Source organism: Chelonoidis abingdonii, chromosome 1 (assembly GCF_003597395.2).
Source record: "Chelonoidis abingdonii isolate Lonesome George chromosome 1, CheloAbing_2.0, whole genome shotgun sequence".
NCBI lineage: Eukaryota > Metazoa > Chordata > Testudines > Testudinidae > Chelonoidis > Chelonoidis abingdonii.
In genome coordinates, this window is record NC_133769.1 from 315,299,749 (window position 1) to 315,317,136 (window position 17,388).

Below are 17,388 nucleotides of genomic sequence, written 5' to 3' on the forward strand. Positions count from 1 at the left end.
CTGTGGGCTTGTCTACACATGGAGTTGTTCTTGATTAACTCCATGTATGGACACACTTATTCCATAGTAAGTGTCCACACATGGAGTTTTATCAGGAACTACATGTGTAGACCAGCCCTCAGGACAGAGACTAGCAGCAGTCAGAAATGTTGAGATTTTTTGCCCCTTCCATCACCACCTTCGTTTCTATGCTCAGACCAAGTTTTGAAACTGTTTAGTCACAATCCAGCAGCTTGTTCTTTTGACCAGCTCTGAATGAGAACAAGGAAAAGCAGGAGATACCAGGAATCCTTAGTGCCAGAATCTTCAGTGCTTACTGCCTCCCACTCACCTATGAGCAAGTGATCCAGAATTCCAGATAAAGTGCATCAGACTGCAGAAATGGAGAGATCACTTTTTTGGCTTGGATAGGATTAAACAATATCATCAACCTCAAATCCAAAAAAAAATCATGAATCAGGTCCCAACCCTCCCCCTTCACCCTCTGAGATTTATGAAAAGTAATGAGATTTTAAAAATAATATGTTTGGGGGATTTGTCTGTCTTGCAGTTTGAGCTTTTAGGATTACTGTTTCCAAGTTTCTCTCTGCAATTATAAGGACCGAAAAACTTTAAAAATATGAAAACTGAGATTCTTATATGACAGTAGGAAAAATTAAAATGTTTTGGCTAAAAATGGTTATGGGGGCAAAACATTGTTTTGCTCACATAAAACCAAATTCTTACAGCCATTACATTCAGCAGCTCTAGCGGGGCTCCAAGTCCCTGTTCCAAAGCACAAAGTTTAGCAGGAGGTGACTCTGGTGACAGGGATGTGCCTTTTTCTGTGCCCATATAAAACTGCCAACATTTGATCAAGCTATAAGCCTGTGAAAAATTTGTTTGCCTTTCTCCAAGATTCCAGATACACTGAGCATGCTCCATCCCCAAAGTTCCTCCAGGCTAGATTTACACCTGCCATTCCCACAGAGCAATTGAGCATGCTCTATTCCAAGACTGCAGAGACTGAACAGGACTTCTTTCCCTGCAATTACTTCTCACAGTGGCCCGGCAAACATGATGGTACTGGAACCAATAGCAGGAGACACTTTTTCCTTTGCTTTGTTTTTGCTGACATCAAGGCAGCGAGAAGGTTGCTATACTGGAATGTAGAGGGATGACATATATTAGGGAAAGACTGAGAATAGACAGTTGCAGAAGTCAGGGATGGGTAGGAACAGAGGTTCTCTGGGAATAAATCAGGGTGGTGTAAGAAGTGGTTGTCAGTAGGACTCCTGCTTCATTTGGTGCAGAAGTCAGATGTGTAGTTAATGAGGCAAAGGATTGCTGGAAGAGAAAGGATAGTCTCATGGTTAAGGCAACTGAATGTTGCCCTGGATACTGCATTCTATCCCTGCCTTTGCCAGAGTTTCTCTGTGATGCTGGTCAGATCACTTAAACTACACTTTTCACAGGTGGTCATTGTCTATTGCCCATTTTCTGGGTGCTCAACATGACAAACCTGGAGTCAGATTTGTTAAAGTACTGAATGCTCACACCTGCAACCGAAGTTGACTGGAGCAATGCTTTGAATATATAAAGTGTAATAGAAATGCTAAGCACTCTGAAAAATCAGGCCTTAAGTGTTTCAAGCTGGGCATCCAAAATTAGTGATTTAGAAAGAAGTCTAAAGGCTAAAGCAGTTTAGCCTTTTTCTGTGCCTTAGGGTATGGCTACACTTGAAATTTCAAAGCGCTGCCACGCAAGTGTGGTCGCAGCGCCAGCACTGGGAGAGAGCTCTCCCAGCACTGCACGTACTCCACATCCTCTGTGGGTGTAGCTTGCAGCGCTGGGAGCCCTGTTCCCAGTGCTGCGGCACTGTTTACACTGGCGCTTTACAGCGCTGTAGCTTGCAGCGCTCAGGGGGGTGTTTTTTTCACACCCCTGAGTGCAAAACTTGCAGCGCTGTAAAGCGCCAGTGTAGCCATGGCTTTAGTTCCCCCGCTGTAAAATGGAAATACCACCACCACCTAATCTCACTGGGGTGTTGTGAAGATTAAGTTAATGTTTGTGAAGCATGCAGATCCTATGGCTGAGAGTATCAAGGAAACATCCATAAAGAAATTAATGTAATCAGTGCAGGGTTTGTATGGCACGCAATAAATAAAGCATGGGGCTACACATTGAACGTGGAGGATAAAGAGAAACACTGAATTGTTTAGCAATTCACTAAATGAGGCATTGTGGAAAAATACAGTATGCGACCATGTAGTTAAAGACTGTATCTTAATGCATATGGACAAGGGAGAAGAATTAAAGTTTGCACACCCAACCTAAATTCTCATTATTTGACACTGCAACCGTAAAATTCTTCTAATAACGTTTCTGGAGTGTAGCATAAATTTACTTTAACTACTTCACTTAAGTATATCACCAGTTTATGGTAAAGCTTCATCAAAAAGCAAAACCAAAGCAACTATAAATGTTCTAGTTTTACAAAGACAAGACAATCCAAAATATTTTGTATATCTGATGATCTCTATTTGCCAACTGCCTTTCAAAAGCAAAGAATGTTAAAATACAACCTCTAGTGATTTCATACTGTTTTAGAAACTTGGATAATATACTCCCATCCTAATAATTTTACACTTTCATCTTGCAAATATTTCCATTTCCAGTTGAATACATCATTTTTTTCCTATTGATGTTTGTGAGCATAAATACAATCAGTATCTCAGAAAAAGGTTCACTTCTACTGCAAAACTAACAGAGGATTCAACTGAACTAGGCTATTTAGGTAGAAAGCTTTTAAATGGAATTAATATCTATTTTAAATATTCTGCATCAGATTAGAATAAGTAGGCCAAATCTGGGACCTGAACCACTTGACAAACTCCTTTGAGATTTAGAAAAAAACATGTCTGTCAATGCATCTCCTCACATATCCATTGCTTAACAGATCCATAAAGCAAAACCGAAGAGCTATGTCACCTTGAAAAAGATAAGGAAGACATTCTTGTAAGATGCTTTGTAAAAGATACAAGATATTTTCTTTAAAAAAAAATTGCACAACAAATCCTAACCTAGTAGCTCTGAAAATTTTCATAAGTAGGACTAGCTGTATGGTTAACAGTTTATAGAGTAAAATTTTCAAAAGCACCTAAATGATTTAATAGCCTTGTCAAAAATCAAAGTGAATAGGAGGGTCCCCAGTACCTAAATCACTTTTGAAAATGGGACTTAGCTTTTGTCTGAACTAAGCAAGTAAGCCAAAGGGAGAAATTTACAGAAGAGCCTAACATGCAAAGAATAAGATAAGACAGTGCCTATAAATTTTGTGCTATTAAATCTTTAAAAGACAATGATGAATAAGCAGGTAGAACATAAATACCTGCAACCTGGAAAGAAAGTCTTCCGGAAGTTCTAGCAGGCTACAGTGTTTTAAAAAAAAGTGTTACAAAAAAGTCTGCTTGCTTCCCAATTTGAATTACTTGTAATTTATTCCCTAATTTAGCACATATGTATATCATGTACACATGCCATTTGACTCAGACAACTGACAAGAATTAATTGGCCTTTAGCTTTACTGCAATTTTTTTCCTCTGTAACTACAAAACTGCTAGAAATTGGCAATCTGAAAAGCACCACTTTTGCCTTCACACCACTTACTATGAGTGTAACGCAACCTTCCTCCACTGGATGGTCAACTCTATAGCAAATATAAAACTCCACACTAGAACAGTATTCAAAGTTTCAAAGATCACTGCATTAGCTTATTTTGTTTAAGTAACATACTTCAAACTTTGATGTGGAGTTCTACTAGCTAAAATTTGGTCAAAGACAGAAAAAACCTTACATCAATTTGAAAAGACAGTCTGATAGTTTTCAAAATAAGTTTTTGCATGTTTTATAGTATTTGATAGCAGCTTTTTATTGGTTACAAAACCTAAGCCCATATACAAAATTAGGAACACATTTAGATGCCTCTTTTGAAAGAACGTTTTAGTCTATTTTAACTGATAGTTTAAAAAAATAATAAAAACAACGCAATTTTTAAACACTTCTGAAAACTTAAAAGTGCAGCAATATACTTGGTTTCCTTTATTAACTATGAAATGGTGCAATCCCAATCAAAAGCTGATAAGGTCACAACAGAAAGAAATGAGCAAATGCTTTGTAGTGCTTTACTCAGTTCTCCGATGTTCACTTTTAATGTGATGCACTGAGTGCAAGAAAAAAAATTAGATCTTCACAGTTGTGGAAAATCATGAATGTAATCTCAATTTTTATGTAATCTCTAGGAAAATAGCGAGTGCAGGCTGAAAAGGGTAACTGTCAGTCTATATGGCATATAAAGAACTAAATTGAGAATTAAGAGGGCGAAGATTTGTTCACATCATTATCAGCTGGAACTCTAATTTCACAAAACTTTGTGACCTTACTAACTTTGACTTTATATTGTTTAGTTTTAGCAAACACCACACAGTTTAAAGATTTTAGACTATAGAATGGGACTAGGATGCAGTTACCATATGAAGCTTCAACTCAACTTTTGGGAAAAGAAAAAAGGCACAATGAACTTCAACTCAATTTTATGTGCACAAGAGTTGAAAAATCTGAGCCACCTTAAAGAGAAATTGATTCTAAAATTTATAAAACCTATAAATAATCAGAGGCCAAACCACTATATTAAAATGGATTATCTAGCAAGTAAAAATCTTGCATTTTAAACATACGCTTGTATCTATTTAAGATACAAGACAACTCGCTCTTTAAAGTGGCTCCACCTTGGCAGATATATATTTAATGAATGCACATCTGCTACGTGTTGTTCATTCGTGGAAAAAAAACAGCTGATCCACAAAGCTCTGATGGCATCTGTCCTTATCTTCATCACAGTAAATACAACCCACATCCAATAACTAAATTAGTTTAGATTTTTCTATCCCTTCACATCAATGCATTGGGAAATTACACCCAGTAAACAACGGCAACAAAACCAGCTTGTGTGATAGCTTACAGAGTTTCAAATTATTCTTCTTCACCCCACCAAAAGCAAATCCCTTTGAAAAGAACTGGGCCAGATGACTTTCCAAAAGCAATGACCTCTCATATTACCAGCTTATATAAAGTTATTTAATGTGTGCTGCACATCAGGCTTATGCTGAAACACTGCAGCTTCTAAACAGCCTCACACATCAACTAGCTTGTAATTTTTTTTAAATCATGTGATTACAGTTTTAGACTCATTTCTGAATTTCTCTTCCAATACTCCAAGAATGAAGCTTTTATGATGCTTCTAAACAGCTGCTGGTTTGTTGCCAACCACATCATCATAAGCACTGGTTACTAAGTAAAAAATAGTTTAAGACTAAATTACAGTAAACATGAAAGCTCCACAGTTTAAACCCAATATAAATCAACCTTATCCAATTATCAATTTAAAATGAAATATACTGACTACTGGAAGTTGAAAGCAAGATTCTTTTTAACCAATGCCTAGTTTTGGACAGATTTTTTTTTCTAGTCAAGGACTCTTGCTTTCAGCTTAAACAGAAGTTCAAGTCCATAACAGGTTGTAGCTCAGGTAAAATACCATGCACAGCATCTGATTACTTCAAAACAGCAGGAACACACAGGCTGAAGTGAGTGGTCAAATAGGGCTTGCTGTTCTCAAAAATTAGGTACAACGGCAAAAGCTTTACCAGTCCAAAACTACAGCTCATTCTTCAACCCTGGTTTCTGAGGCAGTTAATGAACACACATCAATTATTGATAGATGAAGTAGTTTGTTTTTTAAACTTAACTGTTTAATCAATTGCCAAGTGTAAGTTACTTTTATTTCAGTTTCACCAATGAAATTCATTTGGCTTGCATTTTTGAATCTATTCTTCCACATAAAGTATATGAAAATATGTTTGTGGAGGACGATGGAGGCTCAGACCAAACTGTGCCCCTGTAAAGTCTTCCAAAATGTATGCATCATACCAAAGTGTCTTGATCCACAGCGCATCATTTTCCAAAGAAGTTACTTTTCTGTGGAAAGCAGATGTGCCACCACTATGAAATTTTCTTAACAAAACTGCAGGTTGCGGTTGTCAGCATGTGGCACCAGGGAAAAAGGCAAAAAAAGAAGGTAATTGGGACTGTTAAAAAGAATTGTAAAACAGTTTAAGAGATCATGCATATGCATTTACAGTCCACGTGATAGTGACTTTTGGCAACTGCAAAGTGACCGATACATGGCTTGCTTTAGAAGCATCAAAACGAGGAGGCATGTGTGTCTTGGAGCCTTTTTTTTTTTTCACTTGGTAGCCATTTGGTGGTGCTTCGTATTGGTGTGGGACAGAGAAGCTGCACTGTATTGAATTTAAAAATTAAATTCTTTTGTTTGAAGATTGGCTGTTGGGTCAAAGTTGTAAGTACCTCCTTGAGTGGCTTCAGGAATGAGGCTGGGATCTTCATCAATCTATAAAGATATAATAAAAAGTAATCCATACAAACCCAACACCTTATACAAGTCATTTCACATACAGGGATGTATAAATATTTCATAAATACTGGCCAACTGAAATATTTTGTTACTAAAAAGTGAAATGCTAATAATTTTAGCCAATTCAATATAACTTTTTTTTAAAAAGAAAAATCATGCTTTGTTCTAATGCCATTAAGGAAATAGATGCATCATATCCCTATTGAATGTGTTACCACTTAATTACAGCAAAGACTCTTAACTACAAAATTAACATTGAAATTTTAGCTTTCTAGCTAATCACTACTAGTGAAATCTAAAAACTAGTTTTGTGCTTTTCTCAGGATTACCTATTGTATTAAACTGATTTTTATCTACAGCTGATAGGAATTCTTGTCTTTTTTTTTTTTTTTTTAGTAATCAGTATTTCCTCTTGGATGCTGAAGATTCTAAGTTAAATTATTTCAGAGTGATTTATTTTTTAAACTTCTCAAATTCCCAGTTGAATACACTACATTATTTTACAAAAGAAACAAATTAACCCGTCTTACTGGTGTAGCATACAAGCCATCAATATAGAAGAACCATGATTCAATTTCCTCTCTCAGAGTTTTAGAAGTTAGGCACACAGGTAATATTTTGTTTCTAGTGAAGGCTAAAACTGTCAATAGCATTACAATATGTACATCTGATTTCTAGCAACCAGTCCACTGGCAGCAGCAGTGAGCATGCTAGGAAAAGGTTACTTGCTGATATTTGTTCTGAATGTATTGGCTCTGAAAATCAGACTTCAGGAGCCACACGCCACGTCTCATGAGCTTCTGAACCATTCAAAACAATAAGACCATCTGAGGGTGCATATATTGTTTACACACTGAGATCTAGTATTCTGAAACTTGGCATATGTCCACACTACAAAGATAAGTCGACCTATATTAGGTCGACTTAAAGCCACTGGATTAATTACTGTGGTGACTGATGTCCACACTACCCTCCTTCGGTCAGTGGTGTGCGTCGTCACCATGAGCACTTCCACCAACCGAAGTGTGGGGAGTGTGGGGAGCTGAGAGCCTGGTCTCTCAGCTCTGTTGGCAGCTCCCTGCTGGGAACCCGGCTGCCCTGCTGGGAGTGGGGGGGAGCCACCTGGGGCTCCCAGCCGGGAACGGCGTCCATTCTTGCCCCAGCTCACAGCATCTACACAGACACTGCGTCGCCCTAACAACACCGACATAAGCCCAACAGCTCTGGTTTTATTATGTCGGCATAGCAAGGGAGTTACACTGGTGGGAGAAGCATTTCAGCACGTATACCTCCACTCTTTTATTGACAAAAGCTTGACTTTTGTTGACAAAACTGTGTAGCGCAGACAAGGCTTTAGGATTTTGGAGTGCTGACCCCTAAAATCCTTCACTCCCTCTCTACTTCAGGAAACTCATTAACTCCTAAAGAGAGGGGAGACGGAAAGTCTGTAGATCTGCAGAGCAATATATCTGGAGAACAAGTTACTGGCAAATAACTTTTCTCCTTCATGACAATTCTTATTACTCTTAATGGGTCCCAGTGAAGCTCTGCAGAGGCAGCGACAATCCTCAGCAGAAAAGCTGAGTGCTAATTATGAAGAACAGGAGCACTTTCCCAAACTGAGGCTCCAATCTGGATTCAGAGTTAATACAATGCTTTGTTAAGTGTGACTGAACTACTTTGTCTTCTACAAAGACATTACAAAGCAGCACACGAAGGTTGATACTTCTTTAGTACAATGGGTCTATCATCCCTTAGGAAGCCAGGAGAGGGTTAGCCTGGTTTCTGAAGAAAAGGACCAGAGCTGCATGCCCTATTGCTGTGAACTACAAGGGAATAATGTAGGGTTAGTGGCACAGAGATAATCAGTGGCCTCCAGTCTCCTCCAAAAAGGGAGGAGAAGACACTCCATAGGGGTGGGGAAAGAAGGGGGAAAAAAAAAAAAGATGCTTCTGGGCTGGGAGTCCTAGTGCTGTCGGGCAGGTGAGGTAAGTATAGGTTCTTTTCCCCTCACTTGTGTAATCCTGTTAGAGGGCTTGGTTTGTTTGCCTTAGTCCTTAAAAGGGACAGAATACTATTTTGAGTTCGATAGTTACTTGTTATAAATAACCACCCGAAGAGTGCTGTCTAGCTTTATTTTGTGGCTCCATATAGTACCCTAAGACATACTGACACTGAAAATCCAGTAAAGTTATAACAGAGCTGCCCAAAATACAAAACAACAAATTCACCGACTCACTGTTCTATTTACTCCTGGGGGAATTCTGCAGAATTCATGTCCCCCACAGATTTCTTCGCTTCCTTGCAGAAAAATGACTTACAGGGAAGCAAAGGTAAGCTGCAAGAGCAATCACTTGCCCCTCCCCAGAAGTGCAGGTGCGTCATTTTGAGCAATGCAGAATCCTCACCCTGCCAAGCCTTATCCCCTGCATCCATTCCATTGGTATTCCATTGTTTAACAGTGTGATTAATTGCAATTAATTTTTGAAATCATGATTAATTTTTTTGAGTTAATCACCTGAGTAAACTGCGATTAATCGACAGCCGTAGTTTAAACCCCTAATTACTTGGCACAAAGAGTCAATTTTCCTTGAAACAGACTGCACCATGGCTAAGTGATTCTAAAACAAATCCTCTACAGCATCTAGAAGCCCTTTTTTGTGGGAACAACTACCTGGCTCCTTCAAACACCACAAGGTCAAAGATCACATGATTTACTATGGACTGAAATAAGAGGAATGTCAGACACTGCCATCCTTTCTACTAGATCCTAAATGCCTTCTGGTCCCTCTGAGGAAAGGACAGAAGGATCCGGTGACAAAGATGGGGGGAGGAATACTTCTGATGAATGAAACCCAGCCTGTTACTCTGATATCAAATCCTTCAGGACAGCACTCTGCTAAAGGTCTAAAATACTCTGGGGGAGGCAACCTAGATATCAGTTTTCCTTCATCCTTTTTGCTGGAACCAACTCTCCAAAAGACCTTGAATCAGGAAGAGCTGGAGCCCACGAGGGTCATAACTCCTAAGGAGGACAAAAGACAAGAAGGTGGATATACATTTTATTCTGAAACAACTGACTCCCTCCGGCAACAGCAGATGGCCAGAGTGATAAAAAGGTATCTAGATGCAGGAATAACACTGCCAGAAATACAGCTTCAGAGCCTTCAGCTCTGTTCTTTAGTGGCTGCTCCTTCTCCGCACAGAAACAAGACCATGACTGATTAGACCTCTCTGAGATGGTGATTTCTCAGTAAGAAAGGATGCCAACATAGGAAAGACTGATCTTATGAGAAAATAAAGAGGATAAGTTAGAAGACAGATCCAATCTGACTAATAAATTCCATTGCAAAGCCCAAGGAGTGCAAGATCCAGACACCCAGCATCTGAGGAAGTCCTGACTGCTTTTGACATCCCAGGATTTGAAGAAATGCGTGCAACTAGGCAGGGCTGGACCAGAACCAACCCTTGGATATGACTGACTTAGATCCTGGTGCTTTTTCTCATGCAAATCCCTTGAACTTTTACACACTTTTTAGAAACTCTGGACAGTGACTCAGGATTCCCTATAATCTGAGGTGCATAAAATCACAGAATCAGAAGTGTAGGACTGGAAGGGACCTTAAGAGGTCATCTAGTCCAGTCCCCTGCACTCAAGGCAGGACTAAGTCGTAACTAATAGACCATTCCTGACAGGTATTTGTCTAACCTGCTCTTAAAAATTTCCAATGATGGAGATTCTATGACCTCCATAGGCAGTTTGTTCTGGTGTTTAACTACCACGACAGATAAGAAGTTCTTCCTAGTGTTCAGCCTAAACCTCCCTTGCTTCAATTTAAGACCTTTGCTTCTTGTCCTATCCTCAGAGACTGAGAAAAAATTTTCATCCGCCTCCTTGTAACAGTTCAGCTGCTTTACATCCAGAGGACGGACCCAAAAGTCTTGGATCCTTTGTCTGGTCCTAGGGCCTCCAACTCAGATGCTTTAGACTGTAGAAACAATCCACTCAAACCTCCAGAAGAAAGCTCCTCACTCCAACAGGATGGACTTCATCCCACAGTGGACCTTCTAAAGAAAGTCATTTGAGTAAACCTATCCTGAGCTAACATTTCACGGTGATCGGATTGTTGGAAACTAATATTTTGGAGGAACAAGATCACTAAGCAGTCAATTGTTGCTATACCTGCAATTATACCAAAATACCACTCAGGACAAAAATGTCCAAGAAAATGTTAATCACTGTAAAAACTTGATTCAATTTGTGCCAACTAGTCCTGCAGAGTGAAAACAGATTTGTGGTCACAGAACCAAACCCAATAGGAAGAGTGGAACTGAGGGAGTAATGGGGAAGGGACCTCTTTTCCTTGGCACTGAATTCTAGGATTATACATGCACCCCTTAACAGTTTTACTATTCTGAATGGTCCCATGGCTTCTACACAGGACATGTGAGGTCTGGAGTGGTAATCTGAAGGAGAACTGCTGGCATCTAACAATTTTTAAGGATAGTGCAGGGTTAATTATAATATCTGATATAAATCTATTTTTCTATAAAGTATATAAAACTTGATTTGCAAGCATATTTTCTTCTAATGATAAACTTTTCAACTTTAGAGTGTGGACTAGATTTTACCAGTTTATTAGGCAAAAAACAAATTGCCTGTCTTAGTCAATGTCTGTTTGAGGCAGTTTCTTGGTGCATGAAAGGAATGAAAAAGATGGAGTAGGAGCAGGGACAGGTCACAGAAGGGAAGGAAACCACAGAGGGAGAATGGAAGATTGAGAAAGTATCTTAAAAACTTTTAATTAGGACAAGCTGTACAGAAAAAGATAGGAAAATATCCTCTGAACAGCCCATGTCCGTAAAGGGGGATGACTGAAGTAAAGCTGGCAATGTAGTTACTAAATTAAAATATGGAGTACAAAAGCATTCACATCAAACATTTCATACATCCATAACCACACACAGAGCAGTCTTTAATGTACTTACATCATCACCAGAGAAATACTGATCTATGATTTCAAATGCTAGTTTATAGATGTCCTCATTCTCGTGCTGTTGCAAGGCTTCAATTTTCTCTAAACCTGGCCAAATGACAGCAGGAATAAAAGCGTTCAACAGGTTAAAATGAAGTTTGTTAGTAGCTACTTTAGGTTAGCATTTTAGACATAACAAAATACTGCCTTTAGCTACATTAGTACCTCAAGACATACTGGAGAACAAGGATGGTCACAATGGACCTAGTTTCCAAACATGACTCAGAATGTTCTTTCAAAGTTGCCATCTTCATCTTTAAGACAGAGGTGTGGCTTGTGGAATCTACAGGTTTCAGCACAGCCTGTTTCCATGGGTCACCCACCTTAATGATGACACGACACAAACCTGTTCTTAAAAGCCTCCAGGGCTGCTGCAATCCATTCCCTTTTATGTAAGTTAGGTGAAGCACTCAGGTAAGCAAAAGTTTGTGCATTTCTGCTGTATAGCATGTACGCTTTGTCCCATACAGACACTCTACATCTTGGCAGGCTAAAAGTGGTTTCACATTAGAGTAGCATACCAAGAGTGAAATGCAAACAAGGTGACAAAAGAACATAGCTACAGTAGTTTAAAATCGTAACTTCCGTTTCAAGCAAGAAATTTATGTAGCTGGGAAAAACTTTTTTTAAGATATTCATTTATCTCTAACTTGCTTTTGAAAAATTAACTTGCCATCGTATCTAAATTGCTGGTGTGTGATTTAATGAGGACTTGCTACCTCAAGCCCAACTTCTCTTCCTATTTTATTCTGCAGGGGAAGTCAAAATACTGACATTCATTCCCACTGCAATGGAGTGATGCAAAACCATGAGTTTTATTGCAGGATCAAGCACAGGGAGAAGTTGGATGGAAATAACGCTCTCTTTAAAACAAATCTGAAAAAGATACAGAAAGCTACTACTGAAATACACTGGTCTGTGGAAATATGTCCTCACTCACTCTCCCACCAAGTGTCTTCCAATGTGAAAATCCCTCTAAATAAGTTTCACTAAATAGAAAAAAGCCACAATAACTACAAGGTAACGTATTTTTTCCCTTTCTCACAGTTTCATTCATTTATTCAAATACCACATAAGGACCAATTGCTGGTGTTATGTAGTATGTGTCAATGGCTGTAAGTCAGGGGTTCTTACAACAAATTTGTTGGTGGCCTCAGTTCAGCCACCACCTCTTGCCACTGCCCTTGGGCTAAGGCCTGAGCCCTGCCGCCCCCGGAAAAGTGGGTCAGGAATTCAGTGGTTGTCTGCAAAGTCCCAGGTTTCCCTGGTGCCATGCATACCACTCCATGTGTCTCCAGAGGCGCTGCCCAGATCCCCTTAGGAGACTGCGGTGCAGTATGCTGATCCTGTTGGCAGTGCCAGCAAACACCAAGGCAACACATCCAGGAGCAACAACTGGGCACAGCAGGGAGGGGCCGCTGCTTTGCATTCCGTGCCCCCCCCCCCCCAAATCACTGTCTAGGAGGTTGTCGTGGCAGCAAAACATTCCGGTGGGGGCCACATATGGTCACAGTGGCCACAGTTTAGAAACACTGCCGTAAGTACTGCACTGGTTCTGAAGAAGGAAGATAAAGTGATACATAGCAAATAAAAGTTTAAAAAAGCCTAACAAATAAAATCTTACCTCCACATTCTTCTATAATTTCAGCTATTGTGCTAGCCTCATCACCAGCCATTATCAGAATGTTTTTCAGCCCATCCAGGACCACCTGGACCACCTGAGAGTCTTTTACTGACAGTAAATTACAGAATGGCGGTATTACGTTCTGTTGCACAAGATATTCAACCTAAATATAGGGAAAATGCCTTCAGAATTATATACGATTAATCTTACAATACACTACATTTTAACAACAACTTGCAAGTTAGCCACACACACCTGATCTTTTCTTCCACTTATTGTCAAGTTGCTAATTGCCCATGCAGCTTCCTTTTGTGTTCCAAAGTCCCCCTGAAGGGTAAAATTGATAGTTCATTAAAATTAGCAAGCATACATCTGTAAAGCTTATTAACTCAGATATTCCCTGTGTCAGACTTATAAAAAGATGATGACAAACTTGCGCAACTGACAGCTTGACTGACCTTAGCCAGCTGGTGTATGATCATAGGGATTAGTCCAGCATCTATTACAGCTTGAACTTGTTGCTGGTTTCCTGCTGTGATATTGGAAAGGAACCAAACTGCTTCCTACAAACAGACAAAATGAGAAACCACCTTTCTTTAGAAATAATTTAAGTCTTTATACATGGCTAAAAAGCATTACATATGAATTGCAATGACACAAAAATAAAGCATGAAATAAGTCCAGCAATTCTTCATCAATCTGTTCCACCATGTGTTCCTTGTCCTAGAAACACTTATTCCCTGAAAAAAAATTAGGGATGGTCTTCACTACAGGGAGATCGATGCTGCTGCAATCGATGCAGATGGGGTAGATTTAGCAGGTCTAGTGAAGACCAGCTAAATGGACGTCAGAGCCATCTTCGGACGAACCTGGTACTCCACCTCTCCGAGAAAAATAAGGGAAGTCGACTGAAGAGCACCTCCCATCAACGCAGCACAGTGAAGACACCAGGTAAATTGACCTAAGCTATATTATGACTTAGGTCCCAGTAGTGATGACAAGCCCTCAGAGGCATTCAGTGAGCTTTAGAGTAAATCTGGCTTCTGTGACTGCAGTTTCAATCTGGCAAACTATATAGGCCAGGGATTCTCAAACTGGGGGTCGGGACCCCTCAGGGGGTCACGAGGTTACTATGTGGTGGGACAGGAGCTGTCAGCCTCCACCCCAAACCCTGCTTTGCCTCCAGGATTTATAATGGTCTTAAATATATAAAAATGCATTTTTAACTTGGGGGGGGGGGGGTCGCACTCAGAGTCTTGCTATGTGAAAGGGGTCACCAGTACAAAAGTTTGAGAATCACTGATACAGGCCTTCAAATGATACACTTAGGTACCAAAAAGCCAGACTTACACCCATGGCCCTCTGTCTGTCTTATCCCATGTGCTAGAACATCCAGCTCTCCCCACCTCGCCCCCAGACAGCTTCTCTAATGCAATCGTGTTTCCAATACAAAATTCTGCAACACAGTGAAAGCTAAAGACAAAGGGGTCAATAGAAAATAAAGTTTAATAGGACTTTCAATATACAATTAGTACATTATCCACTGGACCAGTCTCATTTACACTAAGGCCCCCCAGTACATTTCAGTTATATTTGAACCCACTTTCTGTCATCTTTGCACTGCTAGAGTTAGTATAATTAAGGATCTGACCTTCTGTATTTATTGTCATATTTAGTTAAATAAAACTGTTACTGAGTCAGGGAATCCAGAGGCCTGACTGCAGATTTTAGCTTAAATATGCTTTCAATTACTTAGGGGATGGGGGGGGAGGGAGGAAGGAGAGGGTTTGCTTATACTGTTTATTGAAATTCAGATGTGAGAAGTTTTAATCTCTGACTTTTGCATATAAAACTAGAAATGAACAGAAGACCCTCATCCTAAGAAAATGAAATAACCAATAGTCAGTGGTGGTTTCCTATACTGGCACAAAAAAGACCTGGGTTCAGTTCCTATTTCCATTGTCTTCTTGGACCAGGGAGTGGTGTTGCAATTCATTCAAGGCCCCACCACTGGGCAGACAAGTAATCCTCATGTTGCTCAGTTATCTTTTCCAGGTGATTCAGCAGCAGAACCAAGTCTCAATGAAATCACGCAGTTCTTTGTTAAAAGAAAAGGGCTATATGGGAAGAGTTACCAAGAACTCTCATAGCAGATTCAGAGAATACTACCAGATGGTCCTTTTGTAAAAGGAAAAATAATTCAAAGCTCAAAATAACGAGCTCATATGGTTCCTTCCTGGGAGCAGCTGTATCCTGAGCCTCACTCTCTTCAGGGCTACTAGCTTCCAAATGTAGGCTGTTCATTTTTCAAGCAGGAGGTTATGGCCCCTGTAAATAAAGCCAGAAATAAGCCCCACTCCTTGTCATGATATCTAAGCAGCAGCTCCCAGAGTCCCTTCCTGGGAGCAGCAAGAAGTAGGTAGGATACAGACCAGCAACTGCAGCTATATGTCAGAGAAAACTCCTTCAGGGCTCCTAGCAACTGGCAGGGGCTAGGGGGAGCAGAGGGCAGTCACCAGGGGACCTCCTCTGCAGATAACACAGGGGAGGGAGTAAGTGTATGTATCCTGAAAGATAGGAAGCTTTTTCTCCATTCACCTGTCTTTTTGGTGGAGGGGGAATCAGAGAGAGGTGAGGCAGGGTTTACTGAGCACCAACTGCCCCACCCACACCTAAACAAACACAAGTAACCATAGCAGAGGAAAGGCTCTTGAGTACTTCCTCTCATTAACTCCCAAACTTCTCCACTTCCTGCACACACAACAGGGAAGCTGACTGATATAAAGCTGGAAGGAGAGAGGAAAGAAAGCACAGGCTGTCTTTCCCCTTCTTTTCAAAGCAGAGGAATCCAAATCTGCCTGAAGGCACCAAAGGCGGTGACAGGAAAAGGGAAGCCGGGCAGGCGGCCATATGTCTGCTTCGCAAGAGTGCTCTGCTTTATGGAGTGAAGAAGCTGGAGTGACCTTGCCTGTCTCAGTGGGAGGAAATAGGATTTCAGAGCCCGAGTGACCATTCCCATGAAGAAGATAATTTGCATACTGAGTAACATCAGACAGGATGTTTGATTGGTAGGAAACTAACTGTTCCCATCCTAGCAGAGGCACTTTCTCCATTCTCCATGATGACTATTTAAGCAATATTGAGACATTTTAATGGGTTGATAGGCATTAGTGGTCAACATTTAAGGTTCCCTCTGCTCTACACATCCCGCAAAGGAAGCTGATAGGATGTCAGTTGCTGTCAGAAGTCTCAGGATGCTCCGCAGATGCCGCAGCAGAGGGTATGATTTATTCCTGGTATAAAAATGGGGCTTGTAGAAGGCATTTAGCTCTCTTCTCCCTTTTAAAAAAATCGCTCTACCTCAGTCTCCTTCCCCACAAAAAAGGAAAACCCCATCTTCCCTTTAAAATGACACTTATTTTGGGCAATTACTAACAATGGCCTTCCCTTTCTTCAAGTGAGGCTCAGAAAACCATCTTAGCAGAACTAACAGAGATGCTACTCATAAACAGTAGCTGTCTTTAAATCATCAAGCATAGGTAAATACTTTCCAGAGGGCCAAAAACTGGGAAGGTGGCAGAGCAAATATTATAGTGCTGGATGAGTGATACGCTAGTAATTATAATATTTTGAAGAGCACATTTGCTTTTCCTGTGGGCTCAACTGAAAGTGATAATACTTATTTATGAATATTAACTACAATGCAGATGGACTCATAATTCTCATAAAGTGATACAAAGTACTGTATTTCAATGCTCAGATTACACTTAGGATAGGTATCTTTCGATCATAAGCTCCTTGAAACAGATACGATGTACAATAGGGCACTGGAGCCAACATGTGTGTCCCTGTATGCCTGTTACAGCCCTTGGGCCCTTACACCTGGAAGCAGTAGTTTCAGGTCACATGCTTGTTCCTAGTCATGTGCCCTAGAGATAACTGGATATACGGTTTTCTGCCTCTTAAGCAGAAGAGCAAATAGAAGAGACCCAGCCTCTCCCAAGGAGCTAGGACAGGGGTGGGCAAACTTTTTGGCCGGAGGGCCACATTGGGTTCCCAAACTGTATGAAGGGCTGGGTAGGGAAGGCTGTGCCGGCCCAAACAGCCTGTCCCCCGCCCCCTCCCACTTTCCAACCCCTGACTGCCCTCTCAAAACCCTCAACTCATCCAGCCTCCCCCCTCCCACTCCTTATTCCCTGACCGCCCCCTCCTGGGACTCCCCGCCCTAACCTCCCCCCCCCCCCGCGCCCCCCCCC

General features: G+C 40.6%; 1 protein-coding gene across 1 annotated transcript in view; it reads right to left on the minus strand.

Annotated features, from left to right (window-relative positions):
- Positions 1-3,884: 3,884 nt before the first annotated feature.
- The window catches only part of KPNA3 (karyopherin subunit alpha 3), a 100,595-nt gene continuing 87,091 nt past the window's right edge, over positions 3,885-17,388 (minus strand). The window contains exons 13-17 of the mRNA XM_032774087.2: positions 13,591-13,695; positions 13,388-13,459; positions 13,133-13,295; positions 11,462-11,556; positions 3,885-6,448 (exon numbers count right to left, since the gene is read on the minus strand). Of these exons, the coding sequence (XP_032629978.1) occupies positions 6,350-6,448; positions 11,462-11,556; positions 13,133-13,295; positions 13,388-13,459; positions 13,591-13,695 (534 nt within the window). The 3' untranslated portion in view covers positions 3,885-6,349. The remainder of the gene's footprint in view (positions 6,449-11,461; positions 11,557-13,132; positions 13,296-13,387; positions 13,460-13,590; positions 13,696-17,388) is intronic.